A 16,242-nucleotide genomic window follows, 5' to 3' on the forward strand; every position below is an offset into this window, starting at 1 on the left:
AGGCAGGGTTGCTAATGATGAGGCTAGGTGGAAAGTAAAAGCTGCCATGCCTCACTTTGTGAAAGACAAAGGGTACATCGTGGAAAGACACCTCACATTCTGTTTTGTCATCTAACTTTATCACCCTTGCCAAAGTCCACGCTAATGAGAAGGGTCATTTTATTTTCCTCTTGCATTTTTTTCAGGATTTAGGTTTTCTAGTTTAGTCAAGTGTTTAGCTTAGTATGTTGGTTATGATCCGATCAGTCACCCTTGTTGTACTGGACAAGTGCGGCCTGCCTGTAGCATTATTATTATTATTATTATTATTATTGTAACCATGTTGGCTGAGTTAGAAATATAAATTATTTATTTATTAAATATATAGTGTTTTTATAATAAATGATAGAATTGATATAATTGTATATTTAACTCAGGAAAGTTAGTGTCTTTATTAAGAAAAAAAGGGACATGTATATAGTAATATATTAAATATGGTGGTTTAATCACATTGGTGGGCAGTGTGTTGGTGGAAGTTTCCAGAAGCCAGCTGCGGGAGCCAGGGCACGTGAACGGTAGCCTGAGAGAGGAGAAGGACAGCGCGCGGGGAGAGCGTTGGTGACGAGGAGAGAGGGCGCATGAAGAAAGAAGACGGGGACAGTGGAGCCGCTGAGGGAGATCCGAGAGCCGGGGGAGAGAGGCTGGACGGACTGGCCTGATCGGGCGGAGAATCACGGAGAACCAGGGTGGTGAGTGACAGCCGGCTGTTCCCAGTGGGTCCGGAAGAAACCCCCACCTGCAGTGACGAGTCGCATGGAACGACAAGCGACTACTGGTTGAAGACGGAGGGGAGATGGTGAAGACGCTGGAGAGTGCAGGGCGGACCTGAACAATGACGCAGGTGGTACAGAGGCGGACCTCAAGCGATGTAAGGTACCGATCCCCTGCCCCCAGAATAAACAGGCCGCATAGCACTACATTAATTAGGACGGACAGAGCAGTGAACAGACAGTGCAGCACCGCAGCATACTGCATGGAGACATTGGCAGCAAATATTAATTAATAATAGTTCATCTACCATCTATACTATATGCCATACTGTGACCCCTGGGAATAATACCACTATTGATAGTTACAACGTACTAAATTCCTATCCTCAGTATCAATAGACAGAATATGAAGGGTGAATTGGACAATTGAACTCATTTACCTCAACAGACACCTTTATTATAATAGCTTCCCTAGCAGTAGTGGTCCTGTGAGGGAACCGAGCCTGAGCCAGTGACAGTGGCTGGGGGAGTGAGGGTACCTGAACCTCCAAGGCTCTAAGGGACTCTAAAAAAATTATAAGCGTAATACAGACATTGCTTCACGTTACTGTCAATCTATAAAGTTTACAGAGTGAATCGCCGCTCACAGATCAGCCAGAAGTGTCCGAGGCATCCGTCCACTCTAACGCTATAGAAAGAAGAATACACTGCTTACTTTTCAGATGTTATAGTCGTAATAGCCACTCAAATGGACTGTGCGAGTATGCTGAAAGGAGACAGCCATTGTTAGGCAATGTAATGAAATGACTTTTCTGAACAGAGGCGCTTTGAGAATCTGTCACAGTGGAAAGCATACAGTGTATAGAAAGGAGAAGCGGTCAATATAAATTGTCCAAGATATTTCGTTAATCAAACCAAGAGAATAACCGTAGCCTATTAGGTCTGATTGCTTCAAAAGGTAGATCTCAGAAATCCCTCATCTAAGCCAGTAGAAGTTGTCATCGATTAGGTCACAAGTCGATAGACCTCGTCTTTCCCACTTAAAAGAATTATAAGATTACCGTCATGGTATCTGTTTCCGGAGAACCAAAGTACTAAGTAAGGGTACCGACTCAACTGAAGGCAGTGACCTTCAGGTATTATAGTTACAGTAGTGATGGTGACAGTGGTGATGGTACATGCTAATTGCAAGGGAATGTATGGCACAGCTCTATATGCCAGCGATTGCCCTCATTGCTCGTGTGATATATAGGGAGAGACTGCCAGAGATCGTCAATTGTTACTAAAAAAGGCTAAAGAGTAGGGACTACAAGGACCGCATCAGTCCTCCCCACTGATTGGGTGAGGTGTCATCGGAGGGTTATAAACACGCCACTTACCTGAGTAGGATCATTACAAAGTTCAGACTACGGCATAGAGTTGAGCTCAGGTAAAAGACGCTATTGATCAGATAATATAAGTTAACAAGAAACAGTCTACAGAGGATCCACTATTGTCTAATAGCCCATTAAGGGTGAAGGGTAATACAGGAGGAGCCCAGGAAAGACTACTGCATGAGATAGATTATATCAACCTTTCAGCCAAGCAAGGAGCTGTCATCTGTCATAAGCCCATTGTGACATTAACTGCTACTAGTACACAGTACAGCCTTGTTCACCATTTCGGAAGGGTATTGGCAGTATTTGCTAAAGTATACACACTTTTGAGATATAATGAACTCTACTTGATGTGGATATTAGTAATAACTGCCTCTTAAGCGGAACAAGGTATTTTCCGGTTTCAGAGTTAGGTTGCTCAGAGGGAAATTTACAAAACCCCGGGTCCATAGTCATAGTGAATATGGCTATGGTAAACTACATTTTTTTGTAATGCATGCAGAACTATTGTACATTAGAGTCATAGTGAATAAAACACAGTATGTACCTGTATGTGATGAATATAGAGAAGTGGTGTTGTAGAAGCTCAGTAGTCATTTAAGTTATATTCTGAATATTTACTATATAAAGAGATTTTACTTACCGACTGTAGTTGGTTTTTTCCATCTTGGGAGGGAGACCTAGAAAGGGAACCTAAAGTAACGAGAAGAACAAAGGACGAGGTCAGTCAACTGGGAGATTCAGGTGAGGACAGTTACCTATGTTACACTAATTATATACCTATCATTATTACACTTGAGTTGTACATTACAATATTACCATCTACACTCAATATCCAAAATTGGAACGGCTTACCCAAGCAAGCCAGAGTGTATACCCGCTTGGGTGGAGGCATGCCAGCGGAACTAGAAGGCTCGACCCGGGCGGTAGTGCTACATTTTGGAGGCACTGCTGAGATCCCACCGTGAAGTGACTCAGAGGGATTTCCTGAATATTATCACAGAGACAATATGGAGGAAGTTACTTCGGCTGACATCTATAGTTGGTGTAAGGAGAAAGAAGTGGAACCCTGGTGCAGTTTTGGACTGGTAGGGCCCCTGTCTTTTGCAAGTGACAAAGTTGTGCTAACCTCCCTGGAGAAGTTGTACGGACTTAGTCAACCCTGTGTGGTAGATAGGTGGAAAGGGCAGACGGGTGCCACATTTGCCATACTTATTAGTAATCGGAATCCCTTAGACCCAACATTACTTCCAAGTATGATTATTATGGAGGGAATTCCAGGAAGAAAGATACACTTGATTTGGCCCGAGGGGAGGGATAGTGTGGAGGAAGAAGCCCCATATGAAGAGGATCACGGTGATACCGCCCTTCCCACAGGGGAGTGTTTTCACACTACCAGTGTGAAAGTGGGAACCTCATTAAATAAAGCAGGAGCTACGGATCCAGGAGTCGATGCAGTGGTAGATAAGATGGTCAGTCAGATGGAACGATGGCATTATGAAGGTGGATATCGGAGGTTAAGGATATTCTCTGGGATCACTCCGGTGCCCGCGGGTGAAGAGACTTATGATACCTGGCGGGAGGCCGCTGTGCAGCACTCAGAAGAGTGGCAATGCCCGGAGCATATCAAGAAACAACGTATTGTGGAAAGCCTGCGTGGACCAGCCATGGGGGTGGTACAGGCCACCAGGCGGAGTAAGAAGACCGCGACCCTCAAAGATTATATTGAAGCATTGGACTTTTCCTACGGAACACTCGAGGATGTGGGGGATCTACTCGCCCGATTGACCCGCACTTACCAAGAGCCAGGTGAGACCCTGACTCAATATATCTATAGAGTGGACCGCCTGCTGTACAAAATTGTAGATAAAGGAGGAATTGATAAGGACGCAGTCGATGCCAGTAGGATGAATCAAGTGCTTAAAGGAGCGTTGACCACCAATCCTGTGGCGCAGAGGCTCAGATGTACACGGGCGACTGGGCCACCACCTACTTTGACTGACCTGGTAAAAGAAGTTAAGCTGGAGGAGGTCCAGATCGAAACTCGGGAGAGAAGTATAAAAAATGTCAAAGTTGTGATGCCAACAGTCACTCCTCCACCGATAGATGATAGGTTACTGAAGTTAATTGAAGAGCAGAATAAAAAAATTGATCAGTTGATTGCCCTGCAAACCCAGAATGATACCATTCCCTATTGGAACCAGGGAACCGGGAGGGGAATAAGTCGGGGCAGGGGAGGACGAAATCCCATTATATGTTACAGCTGTGGGCAGCCAGGACACCGGTCGTTTGAATGCCCAGGTAATGGGTCACAGAGAAGGGAATACAGTGGATTTGTGAGGAGAAGAACAGCACCGTTGGAAAACCCCCTCGGGAGCTCTGTGACCCCCGCACAGACTCCCCAATCATAAACGTTCGAGCAATGGGGAGCGCCCAGTGGTCAGCTACAATTCCAGACAGCATAATGGGCCAGACACCACTGGTTAGAGCGATGATAAACGGCCATGATTGTAATGTACTAATGGATAGTGGGTCCCAGGTTTCCATTATTTTTGAATCCTGGTATCGCGAGCACCTGTATGACATACCCATTCATCCACTTAGCGGCCTTACGGTATGGGGGCTAAGCGAGCAGAAGTACCCGTACTTAGGATATGTCACTACGCAGATCACTTTTGAACCAGGGCTAATTACTCCCAATGAAACCGTCCCCCTTATAGCCCTGGTTTGTCCTGATTCTCCAGGGGATAATGGGCAGCTTCCGGCTATTGTGGGCACTAATACCCAAATGTTCAAGAATCTTATTCGCTGGTGTGACAAACAGGATAACGATAATAAACGTCACTTGGTTGACCCGCCCAGAGAAAGGGATTACAGATGCCTTCTGATAGAAAGCCACATGGAAGACAGGAGTGGGAACCTGGCACAGAGAGTAGATGAACAACCTAAGACTTTTGATATAACCTCATGATTCCAGGGAAGTGATATCTCCTGTGAGAATAAGAAAAGATTGATAGAGCAGCTCCAGTTGAGGAAGGCTGTTTTTTCCCAAAGCGACTGAGATCTAGGGACGGCCACTGGGGTCGAGCATCATATTACCTTGACTGATGACACCCCCTTTCGAGAATGATCGCGAAGGCTAGCACCAGCGGATTATGAAGATGTCCGAGCACACTTACGCAGTTTATTGGAGAACAATGTAATAGCTGATTCACAGAGTCCCTATGCTTCACCCATTGTGGTAGCACGCAAAAAGAGTGGAGAAATACGGTTATGTATAGACTACCGCACATTAAGTAGTCGGACCGTGCCTGATCAGTACACGGTACCGAAGGTGGATGAAGCTCTGGATTGTCTACAAGGAAGTACATGGTTTTCGGTACTTGACCTGCGTTGTGGATATTACCAAATACCCATGAGTGTGGATGATAGAGCTAAAACCGCTTTCATATGCCCCATAGGATTCTTTGAATTCCTCAAAATTCCGCAAGGTATTAAAGGAGCCCCCGCCACTTTTTAAAGGACAATGGAACAAACGGTAGGGGACATGTGCTACCGGGAAGTACTGGTGTCTTTAGACGACATCATTGTCTTCGGAAAAGATCTGGAAGAGCACAATGAGCGCCTCCTAAAGGTGCTGGACCGGCTCCAGGCACGAGGACTGATGCTGTCTAAAAATGTAAATTCTGCCGGGCCTCTGTCAAGTACTTAGGGCATATTGTGAGTAGACATGGGATAGCTACCGACCCAGACAAGGTGGTCACCATGAAAAATTGGCCAAGACCGGATAACCTCAAAGATCTGAGGTCCTTTTTAGGGTTCTGTGGCTATTATCGGAAATTCGTGCCCCATTACTCCAAAGTAGCTCAGCCTTTAATGGAATTAACCCGAGGGTATCCTCCTATCAAGAAGAATAGTAGCAGTTGTCTTATTACTGGAGAAGGACAGAGACATTATTATAAGCCCCGGGAATCTTTTGGAGCCTGATGGACCGACCAGTGTGAAGACACCTTTAATAAATTCAAAGACAGTTTAACAACATCACCAGTACTAGCCTATGCTAAACCTGATCTTCCCTACGAAGTCCATATAGATGCATCTTTCGAAGGATTGGGGGGAGTGTTATATCAAATGCAGGAGAAGCAATTGCGGCCCATCTCCTATGTCAGCCGGGGTTTATCTAGGAGTGAAAATAACTACCCGGTCCATAAATTGGAATTTCTGGCATTGAAATGGGCCATCAGCGAGAAGTTCCACGACTACCTGTATGGAGTCCTGTTTATAGTGCAGACGGATAATAATCCCCTTACCTACATCCAAACTACGGCTAAGTTAGATGCCACTGGGCACCGATGGCTGGCTACGTTAACAAATTATGATTTTACTATCAAGTACCGACCGGGAATTAACAACCAGGATGCGGATGCATTATCTCGGATACCAAGGGAAGATTGTTATGGTGTCGGAGATGAATGGATCGAGGTACCCGCCGCTGCAGTTAAAGGATTATGCCAACAGATAAGCATCACTAGGCAGGTTGAGTCGGCAGCTATAGTGGCATTAGGCGCTTTGGATACAGCAATTCCCCCTGCCTATTGCAGATTAAGTCGCTTGGACCTCGAAGGAATTGATTTTATTCCCAGGGAACAAATGGCGCAGGCACAACAAGAGGATCTGATTATTGCTCCTATTCTGAGGATGCTAGAAAACCCCACCGTAATGGTACATCGATCACAGCTGTCCAAGGAGTCAAGAGTGTTATGGCAGCAACGAGGAAAATTGACCTTAAAAAAAGGGATTCTATATCGAAGGGTTCAGCGGAGTGAGGGAGACTGTAAATTTCAACTAATATTGCCCAATAAATACAAGCAGATGGTATTGGAGGCGTTGCATGACCAACATGGGCATCTGGGATATGACAAGACTCAAGGATTGATTGCAGATAGGTTCTTTTGGCCATTTATGAACAGGGATATCGACCACTTTTGCCGGACTTGTGGAAACTGCATCCCCAGAAAAACTTTACCAACAAAATCCATTCCACAAGTGAATATTCAGAGCTCTGGACCATTGGAGTTGATATGCATCTATTTCTTAACATTGGAGGGCCCCGGGGGGAAAGACAGTCATATCCTGGTGGTAACCGATCACTTTACCCGGTACGCACAGGCATATATAACGGCTAATCAGACAGCCGCCACTGTTGCAAACACGTTATGGGGAAAATTCTTCGTCCACTATGGGCTACCTGCGAGAATACATTCAGATCAGGGGTGTGAATTTGAGAGCCGGTTGATTAAAAAACTGTGTCAATGTTGTGGCATAAAAAAATCCAGGACCACTCCGTACCACCCTCAAGGCGATCCTCAACCTGAGCGCTTCAACAGGACCTTGTTGAACATGCTTGGTACCTTGAGCTCCAAACGGAAACAGCAATGGAGATGCCACGTATCACCTCTAGTACATGCATACAACTGTACCAGAAATGAAGCCACAGGATTCACGCCTTATTATCTTATGTTTGGCAGGGAAGCCAGGTTACCGATTGATGTATGTTTAGGAACGCACATTAAATCGAATGCAGCATCGTCTCACTCTCAATATATACAGCAACTCCGACAACAGTTGAATGAGGCCTATCAGCTGGCTCAGACTTCTGCGCATAGGCTGGAGTCAAAGAATCGGTCTCAAGGAAAAGGTAAAGTTAAAGAACAGTGCTTGAAGTCAGGGGACCGAGTGCTCCTGCGATCCCTCGGATTATCCAAGAAACAGAAATTGCATAACCTATGGAGGTCGGAGCCGTTTATTGTTGTAAAACAGTTGTCTAATATTCTGGCATATCAACTGGTGAGGGCCTATGGGTATGGACCCATGGTAACCTACCATAGACAGCATTTACTCCCCATTGCACAAGATATCCGCTGGGAGGATAAGGAGAACCCAGAAGCTGTGGAGGAATGGGGAGATAAGATTAGAGCTCGAAACCCGCGGAATAATAGGATCAAGGATGAGAAGGATGAGGCCAACTTAGATGAATATACTTATGGCTACTACTATAAGGATAATGACTGTTGGGGGGAAGATCAAGTGGGGTATCAGGATACCCCTGACCCTAGTTCTGAGCCTGGGCTATCAAGACTCACCCAGCAGTGGGAGTCTGCTGCTGAAGAGAGAAGGGCCACTGAGGGAGATTGGTATCCTGGTAGTGATACAGAATGTATAGATAGTTTTGACAAGGGCGAAGGAGTTAGGTTGGATCAAGGTGAGCAGCCACACCCTAGGCCTCAAAGAATTTGTAAGCCCCCCAAAATCCTGACCTATGAGAGATTGGGAACGCCGATGGACATCCCGTTGGTAATACATCCTAACATAGTGATGTCATGGCCATCTTTTGGGTATGTTATGTGACATGGGTGCACAAAAGGCTCCAAAGATATAAAATGAATAAGTGGTGATATACACCAGAACTATAAGTGTAGCCCTGTGTAATAACCAGGGGGAGAGTGTAACCCTGTTGGCTGAGTTAGAAATAGAAATTATTTATTTATTAAATATATAGTGTTTTTATAATAAATGATAGAATTGATATAATTGTATATTTAACTCAGGAAAGTTACAGTGTCTTTATTAAGAAAAAAAGGGACATGTATATAGTAATATATTAAATATGGTGGTTTAATCACATTGGTGGGCAGTGTGTTGGTGGAAGGTTCCAGAAGCCAGCTGCGGGAGCCAGGGCACGAGAACGGTAGCCCGAGAGAGGAGAAGGACAGCGTGCGGGGGGAGCGTTGGTGACGAGGAGAGAGGGTGCATGAAGAGAGAAGACGGGGACAGTGGAGCCGCTGAGGGAGATCCGAGAGCCGGGGAGATAGGCTGGACGGACTGGCCTGATCGGGCGGAGAATCACGGAGAACCAGGGTGGTGAGTGACAGCCGGCTGTTCCCAGTGGGTCCGGAAGAAACCCCCACCTGCAGTGACGAGTCGCATGGAACGACAAGCGACTACTGGTTGAAGACGGAGGGGAGATGGTGAAGACGCTGGAGAGTGCGGGGCGGACCTGAACAATGACGCAGGTGGTACAGAGGCGGACCTCAAGCAATGTAAGGTACCGATCCCCTGCCCCCAGAATAAACAGCCCGCATAGCACTACATTAATTAGGACGGACAGAGCAGTGAACAGACAGTGCAGCACCGCAGCATACTGCATGGAGACATTGGCAGCGAATATTAATTAATAATAGTTCATCTACCATCTATACTATATGCCATACTGTGACCCCTGGGAAGAATACCACTATTGATAGTTACAACGTACTAAATTCCTATCCTCTGTATCAATAGACAGAATATGAAGGGTGAATTGGACAATTGAACTCATTTACCTCAACAGACACCTTTATTATAATAGCTTCCCTAGCAGTAGTGGTCCTGTGAGGGAACCGAGCCTGAGCCAGTGACAGTGGCTGGGGGAGTGAGGGTACCTGAACCTCCAAGGCTCTAAGGGACTCTAAAAAAATTATAAGCGTAATACAGACATTGCTTCACGTTACTGTCAATCTATAAAGTTTACAGAGTGAATCGCCGCTCACAGATCAGCCAGAAGTGTCCGAGGCATCCGTCCACTCTAACGCTATAGAAAGAAGAATACACTGCTTACTTTTCAGATGTTATAGTCGTAATAGCCTCTCAAATGGACTGTGCGAGTATGCTGAAAGGAGACAGCCATTGTTAGGCAATGTAATGAAACGACTTTTCTGAACAGAGGCGCTTTGAGAATCTGTCACAGTGGAAAGCAGACAGTGTATAGAAAGGAGAAGCGGTCAATATAAATTGTCCAAGATATTTTGTTAATCAAACCAAGAGAATAACCGTAGCCTATTAGGTCTGATTGCTTCAAAAGGTAGATCTCAGAAATCCCTCATCTAAGCCAGTAAAAGTCGTCATCGATTAGGTCACAAGTCGATAGACCTCGTCTTTCCCACTTAAAAGAATTATAAGATTACCGTCATGGTATCTGTTTCCGGAGAACCAAAGTACTAAGTAAGGGTACCGACTCAACTGAAGGCAGTTACCTTCAATGTATTATAGTTATAGTGACAGTGGTGATGGTACATGCTAATTGCAAGGGAATGTATGGCACAGCTCTATATGCAGCGATTGCCCTCATTGCTCATGTGATATATAGGGAGAGACTGCCAGAGATCGTCAATTGTTACTAAAAAAGGCTAAAGAGTAGGGACTACAAAGACCGCATCAGTCCTCCCCACTGATTTGGTGAGGTGTCATCGGAGGGTTATAAACACGCCACTTACCTGAGTAGGATCATTACAAAGTTCAGACTACGGCATAGCGTTGAGCTCAGGTAAAAGACGGTATTGATCAGATAATATAAGTTAACAAGAAACAGTCTACAGAGGATCCACTATTGTCTAATAGCCCATTAAGGGTGAAGGGTAATACAGGAGGAGCCCAGGAAAGACTACTGCATGAGATAGATTATATCAACCTTTCAGCCAAGCAAGGAGCTGTCATCTGTCATAAGCCCATTGTGACATTAACTGCTACTAGTACACAGTACAGCCTTGTTCACCATTTCGGAAGGGTATTGGCAGTATTCGCTCAAGTATACACACTTTCGAGATATAATGAACTCTACTTGATGTGGATATTAGTAATAACTGCCTCTTAAGCGGAACAAGGTATTTTCCGGTTTCAGAGTTAGGTTGCTCAGAGGGAAATTTACAAAACCCCGGGTCCATAGTCATAGTGAATATGGCTATGGTAAACTACATTTTTTTGTAATGCATGCAGAACTATTGTACATTAGAGTCATAGTGAATAAAACACAGTATGTACCTGTATGTGATGAATATAGAGAAGTGGTGTTGTAGAAGCTCAGTAGTCATTTAAGTTATATTCTGAATATTTACTATATAAAGAGATTTTACTTACCGACTGTAGTTGGTTTTTTCCATCTTGGGAGGGAGACCTAGAAAGGGAACCTAAAGTAACGAGAAGAACAAAGGACGAGGTCAGTCAACTGGGAGATTCAGGTGAGGACAGTTACCTATGTTACACTAATTATATACCTATCATTATTACACTTGAGTTGTACATTACATTATAACCACCTACACTCAATATCCAAAATTGGAACGGCTTACCCAAGCAAGCCAGAGTGTATACCCGCTTGGGTGGAGGCACGCCAGCGGAACTAGAAGGCTCGACCGGGGCGGTAGGGCTACATTATTATCCTTTATTACGGTGAATTACTTGGGTCCACTCTCCTTCCATTACGTGTGTGGCTGATATCACCCTGCCAGAGGGTCAAAAAATCATGGGTTGACATCCACGGGCATGGGCCCTGCCTCTCTATTTTTTTTAGTCCCCTTTACATTTTTCCTTCCTCAACACATCTGATAGCTTATTGAGGTGCAACTACTCTCACAATGAATGCAACAATTGTATTGATACTTGAACCCTGAGTCACTCCTGGTGCAACCGTCCTATATCTGTCACCATAGTTATATTATAAATAAATATTACTTATTTCATTCCACACTGTGTTGTCTTATTTATTTTAGTAGTTAATTGTTAGGTTGAAATTGAATATGTGACGATTTGTTAGTGTGCACAGATTATATAATTTTTATATCTTTAAAATGTACATTTTTTTTGTCACAATAATCTTATTGTGATTCCTTTCTTATCAGTGAATATAGTGTTCTCATTCATTAGTAAAGCACCTTTACATGAATTTTTTAACATCATGCTTCTTCAATGTAAAGTAATTTTTATTTAATTTACTGCTATTATTCTAATTACATGAGTTATTGTAAAATTTCATAACAGAAACATAGAAAATCATAACATTTTGTATACTAAAGCTTCCCGTACACTTTAAGATGATCAGTCCAACCATACAACTAGCTGGCTGGTTGTAACGAAAATACGGTAATGCACTGAAGTAAATGGCAATAGACCATATGCTCTCATACACCAGTACAAAATGGTTGTTAAGACAAACTTCCGACAAGTTTTGCGACGTTTTTTCCGACAAGTCGGAATTGCCGACCTGTCGGAAAAACGTCAGCTCCATTAAATAGGTCGAATCACTATTCGACCTGAAAAAGTCGGAAACTGACGTCTTTCCGACAAGACGGCAGTTCCGTCAAGAATTAAATACACCCCATTGTTTGTTTTCCAGCGTTTGGGAGCAAATGGGCAATTGTCTTTTGTTCACATACATTGCCAGATTTAATTTCAACCATCTATTATTATCATCTGTTTAACCAACCAATGGTTGGACAGATAATCCTAAAGTATATGGCCAGCTTAATTTATGGTCTCTCTAAATTATAAGGTAACATTTTAAGATGGTTTAAGATGGTCCCGAATCGGGTCTTCCTGCCTCACCTCCAGCTCTAGGCAAGCATCAATTATCCTGCAGTCGGATCTCACATGTTTTAGATTTTTCCGGAGTTGGATCATGAGTTTCAGATATCATATAAAGGTTCCTCCCTTGTGATCAGGCAACATTTCACACTGGAGAGTGGTGGAAGAGGATTTGGGGCGGGTCTGGAACAGTGTCTTACAAAAAAAACACAGCAATAGCACACCAAAGGGGGCCATGAGGGTGCTATTAGGAGTTTACACAGGAAGTTTAGCTTTACATTTTTATTTGTACAATACTTACTACTGTAGGTGCAGGTTTTCGGGAACCTGGGAAGGGTGAGTGGCTGGCTTCAGGCATCATTGTCAGTGTTTGTCTCACACACCCACACACACAAATGGCAAACTATGGGCCTAATTTAGACCTGATCGCAGCAGCAAAATCTTTCTCTAATGGGCAAAACCATGTGCACTGCAGGGGGATTGCAGATATAACATGTGCAGAGAGAGTTAGATTTGAGTGGGTTATCTTGGTTCTGTGCAGGGTAAATACTGGGTGCTTTATTTTTACACTGCAATTTAGATTTCAGTTTCACCCACCCATATCTAACTCTCTTTGCACATGTTATATCTGCCCCACCTGCACATGGTTGTGCTGCTGCAATCAGGTCTGAATTAGGCCCTACAGTATGTACGGTACTGCAAAAGACAAGTTAAAAAACTAAAGGTGAACCTGCACTTTTCTTATTTTAACAAAAAGAAATGATTCTGCAGTATTTGCTTGTCACTTGTATATGATCCTGGGCAGAGATTGTGTTGATTAGCTTATATGTCAAAATATTTTGTTGTGCCGGAGCTGCACCCCAAGAAGCCATCTTTTTAGTGTTTTCCTGAATTTTATAAAAAAAATATTTTTTATTTATTTCTGTAAAAAAAACAAAAACAAAGCTTATCATTAAGAGTGATACAGCGCATATTGCAGGGCCGTGTTACCGGATGTCTACCTGTTATGTACCACCTATGTGTACTATAGAATAGTTCTTATAATTTAATGTTAAAGAAGACCAATTATTTCTGCTGTTTAAAATGTAAACAATAATTTTCTGTCATCTTTTTTTCTCATATTCGTATCAATAATTCACACAGTGTGTTATAAAGAGTGGCACATCATATATTAGCTGGGTTGTGTTACAGGGTACCTGCCTGTTACGTACCCCCTATCTGTACTACAAAATAATTCTTATCATTCATTATTAAAGACCAATTGTTCCTACTCTTTTAACATTTAAACAATTATAGCCTGTCATGATATTTTTTCTCATACTCAAATTAAATAATAATTTCCACAATGTGTTATATTATTAATGTGATGTAGCATATATTAGCTGGGCTGTGTTACTGGATATGTAGTATCCCCACCACAAAATTATAAGTGTAAAAGAATTAAATGAGTTCAAATATTGCCACACTAAGGCAAGTGATTCCCTTAATTAATCTACTGGACAAGCAGCTAGAGAATCTGAAGGATGAAATGAAATATAGTGATTCCGCTAAGTTTGTTGGACTTATAGATAGTGTTCTTTTTCAATTTGCCAGGACATAAGGGTATGCGACATCATGACATTGGATGATTACATTTGGGCAACCAAGCTAGATCCTAGGTTTAAGCCCTATATAACATCTTTCTTTCAGAATGACCCAGACTTTAAGAGATGCAAAGAGCTCCTTGTAAGTAACCTGTCATCTTGAGTAGCACATAACATGATGATGTCTCCTGCTTCAGCTTCTCCTGCTGTAACTGTTGTTGCCAGGAAAAAAAACGGACCTTTTCCAAGAGTGGTGATGATGAGTCAACTCGGCACACCAGAGTGAAGCAAAATTATGACATCTGGTCAGGATTAAGATAATTTCCCAATCTTTTTGACCCCTCTACAGTGACTCAATCTGATACAGTCAGCATCAATAGGATGGTGGTGGATTATTTTAATGACAATGTACAAATTAGCATGTAACACAGGGGGTCATTCCCTTTGCACTGCAAGAGTAGCTCCCGGCCAGCGCAGCTTTAGTGTGCTGCCCGGGAGCTACTTATCGCTCCTTGGCCCACAGCGGCTGCGTGTGATGTCACGCAGCTGCTGCGGCCCGCCCCCGTTCAGTCCGTCAATGCCTGCGTTGGCTGGACCAAATCCACGAAACGGCGGCCAAACGCCACCGTTCTGCCCCCTCCCACCCAGCAATTGCCTCTGCCTGTCAATCAGGCAGAGGCGATCACATCCCTGCTATGGCCTTCGGCCATCTGGCATGCGCCGGCGCACTACGGTGCTGGCGCATGCGCAGAAGGGACCCGTTTGCGCGACTGCGTTAAAACACAGTGGGCGAACGGGTCAGAATGACCCCCAAAGTCTCTTTGAATACTGGAAGAAAAAAAAAGCCATTTTTAGCCCCTTATACAACTTGCTTTGTTTTAATTAAGCTACCCACCTTCCAGTATGTATTCAGTAAGAGATTTTAGCACAGACGGAAACATTGTGAGCAATCAGCATAGGAGGCTACTTCCAAAAAATGTGGGAAAACTGATATGTATTAAAATGAATTACATTTTTATGAGGAAGAATTGTGCTGCCAATTAAAAAACAAACATAAACTTCTTCTGTAAGGGTGGATTCCAGTGGGGATGAGTTATATTGTGTGATGGTTACACTGATATTAATAACAGTGAGGATGATGATGATGATGATGATATGATGAGTCTGACATGTTCCAAATGTGACTATGAATAACAACACTGTTATATGCCTTAAACCGATTGGCAGCTTCTTTTACCCAAAACACAAGGATGTGTTCTTCTATGAGAGCCTAAACAAACCAAGCACTTCAGCTACAAAGTGGCTGTTCCTGTCGCTGAAGTACTTGGTTTGTTAAACTGTGCATGTTCTTTTTAATATACAATATAAGAGGAGTGGGAGGGCCCAAGCACAATTCCATCATGAACCACTTTCCTTTTAATTATGGGCTATATTTTTTAAGAGTATTGTTGACAGTCTTCTGTCTATCCCAAGACCATTTGAATCTCTTGTATTGTTCTGACTCCTGAGGCTTGTGATTTACTGCATGGATAAGTTTGCAATTACTTTAGAATTTAATAATTTAGATATCAAACCTAACATTGGGAAGCTTGTTTTTTTTACTTTCCTAATAATTTGTTACAGAACTCTAATTTTCTCTTTTAAATTTTAATAATTATTCAATCAAAGTCCATCAAATTTAATAAATAAAAAATCATCAATCAAAATTATATTTTAATAAATAAGATTTAATCAGCAATTAATTAAACAATAAGAATTAAGCAATGAGAATTAAGCAATCAAATCTCATGTCTGGATGATTGTTTTTTATAATTTGCTTCACATTTCTCTCTTTTAGTTTTCTTTTTTTAATCAATCAATCGATCAATTCATTGAATAATCAATCAATGCATCACCTATCTTCTACTACATACTCCAACTTTATTTCCTTGTAGTGCCCTCTGACCTCTGATCTAGTTCTTGGTTAACGAAAACATTCTATGGGGTTGTACAGTTTATTTAACTGCCATCCTGTCTGCCACTGCTGTGCCACAATGTTTGATCAATGTGCTATATACTTTAAAAGTAACTGCTGTAACAGCCAGCTCACTGCAGCCTTTGCCCAATATTGTGATGTGGTCAAAATTACCTGCACATGAG

General features: G+C 42.9%; 1 protein-coding gene across 1 annotated transcript; it reads left to right on the forward strand.

Annotated features, from left to right (window-relative positions):
- The first annotated feature begins 3,135 nt into the window (after positions 1-3,135).
- LOC135003878 (paraneoplastic antigen Ma3 homolog) lies at positions 3,136-4,536 on the forward strand. The gene has a single exon (XM_063951768.1). The coding sequence runs from the start codon at positions 3,136-3,138 to the stop codon at positions 4,534-4,536; it is 1,401 nt and encodes a 466-aa protein (XP_063807838.1).
- Positions 4,537-16,242: the final 11,706 nt, after the last annotated feature.

This window comes from Pseudophryne corroboree, chromosome 2, assembly GCF_028390025.1.
Source record: "Pseudophryne corroboree isolate aPseCor3 chromosome 2, aPseCor3.hap2, whole genome shotgun sequence".
NCBI classification, from domain to species: Eukaryota; Metazoa; Chordata; class Amphibia; order Anura; family Myobatrachidae; genus Pseudophryne; species Pseudophryne corroboree.

What these genes read in the sequence shown, in the direction of transcription:
- LOC135003878 (XM_063951768.1), top strand. Translation starts at nt 3,136, where the DNA reads ATGGAGGAAGTTACTTCGGCTGACATCTATAGTTGGTGTAAGGAGAAA.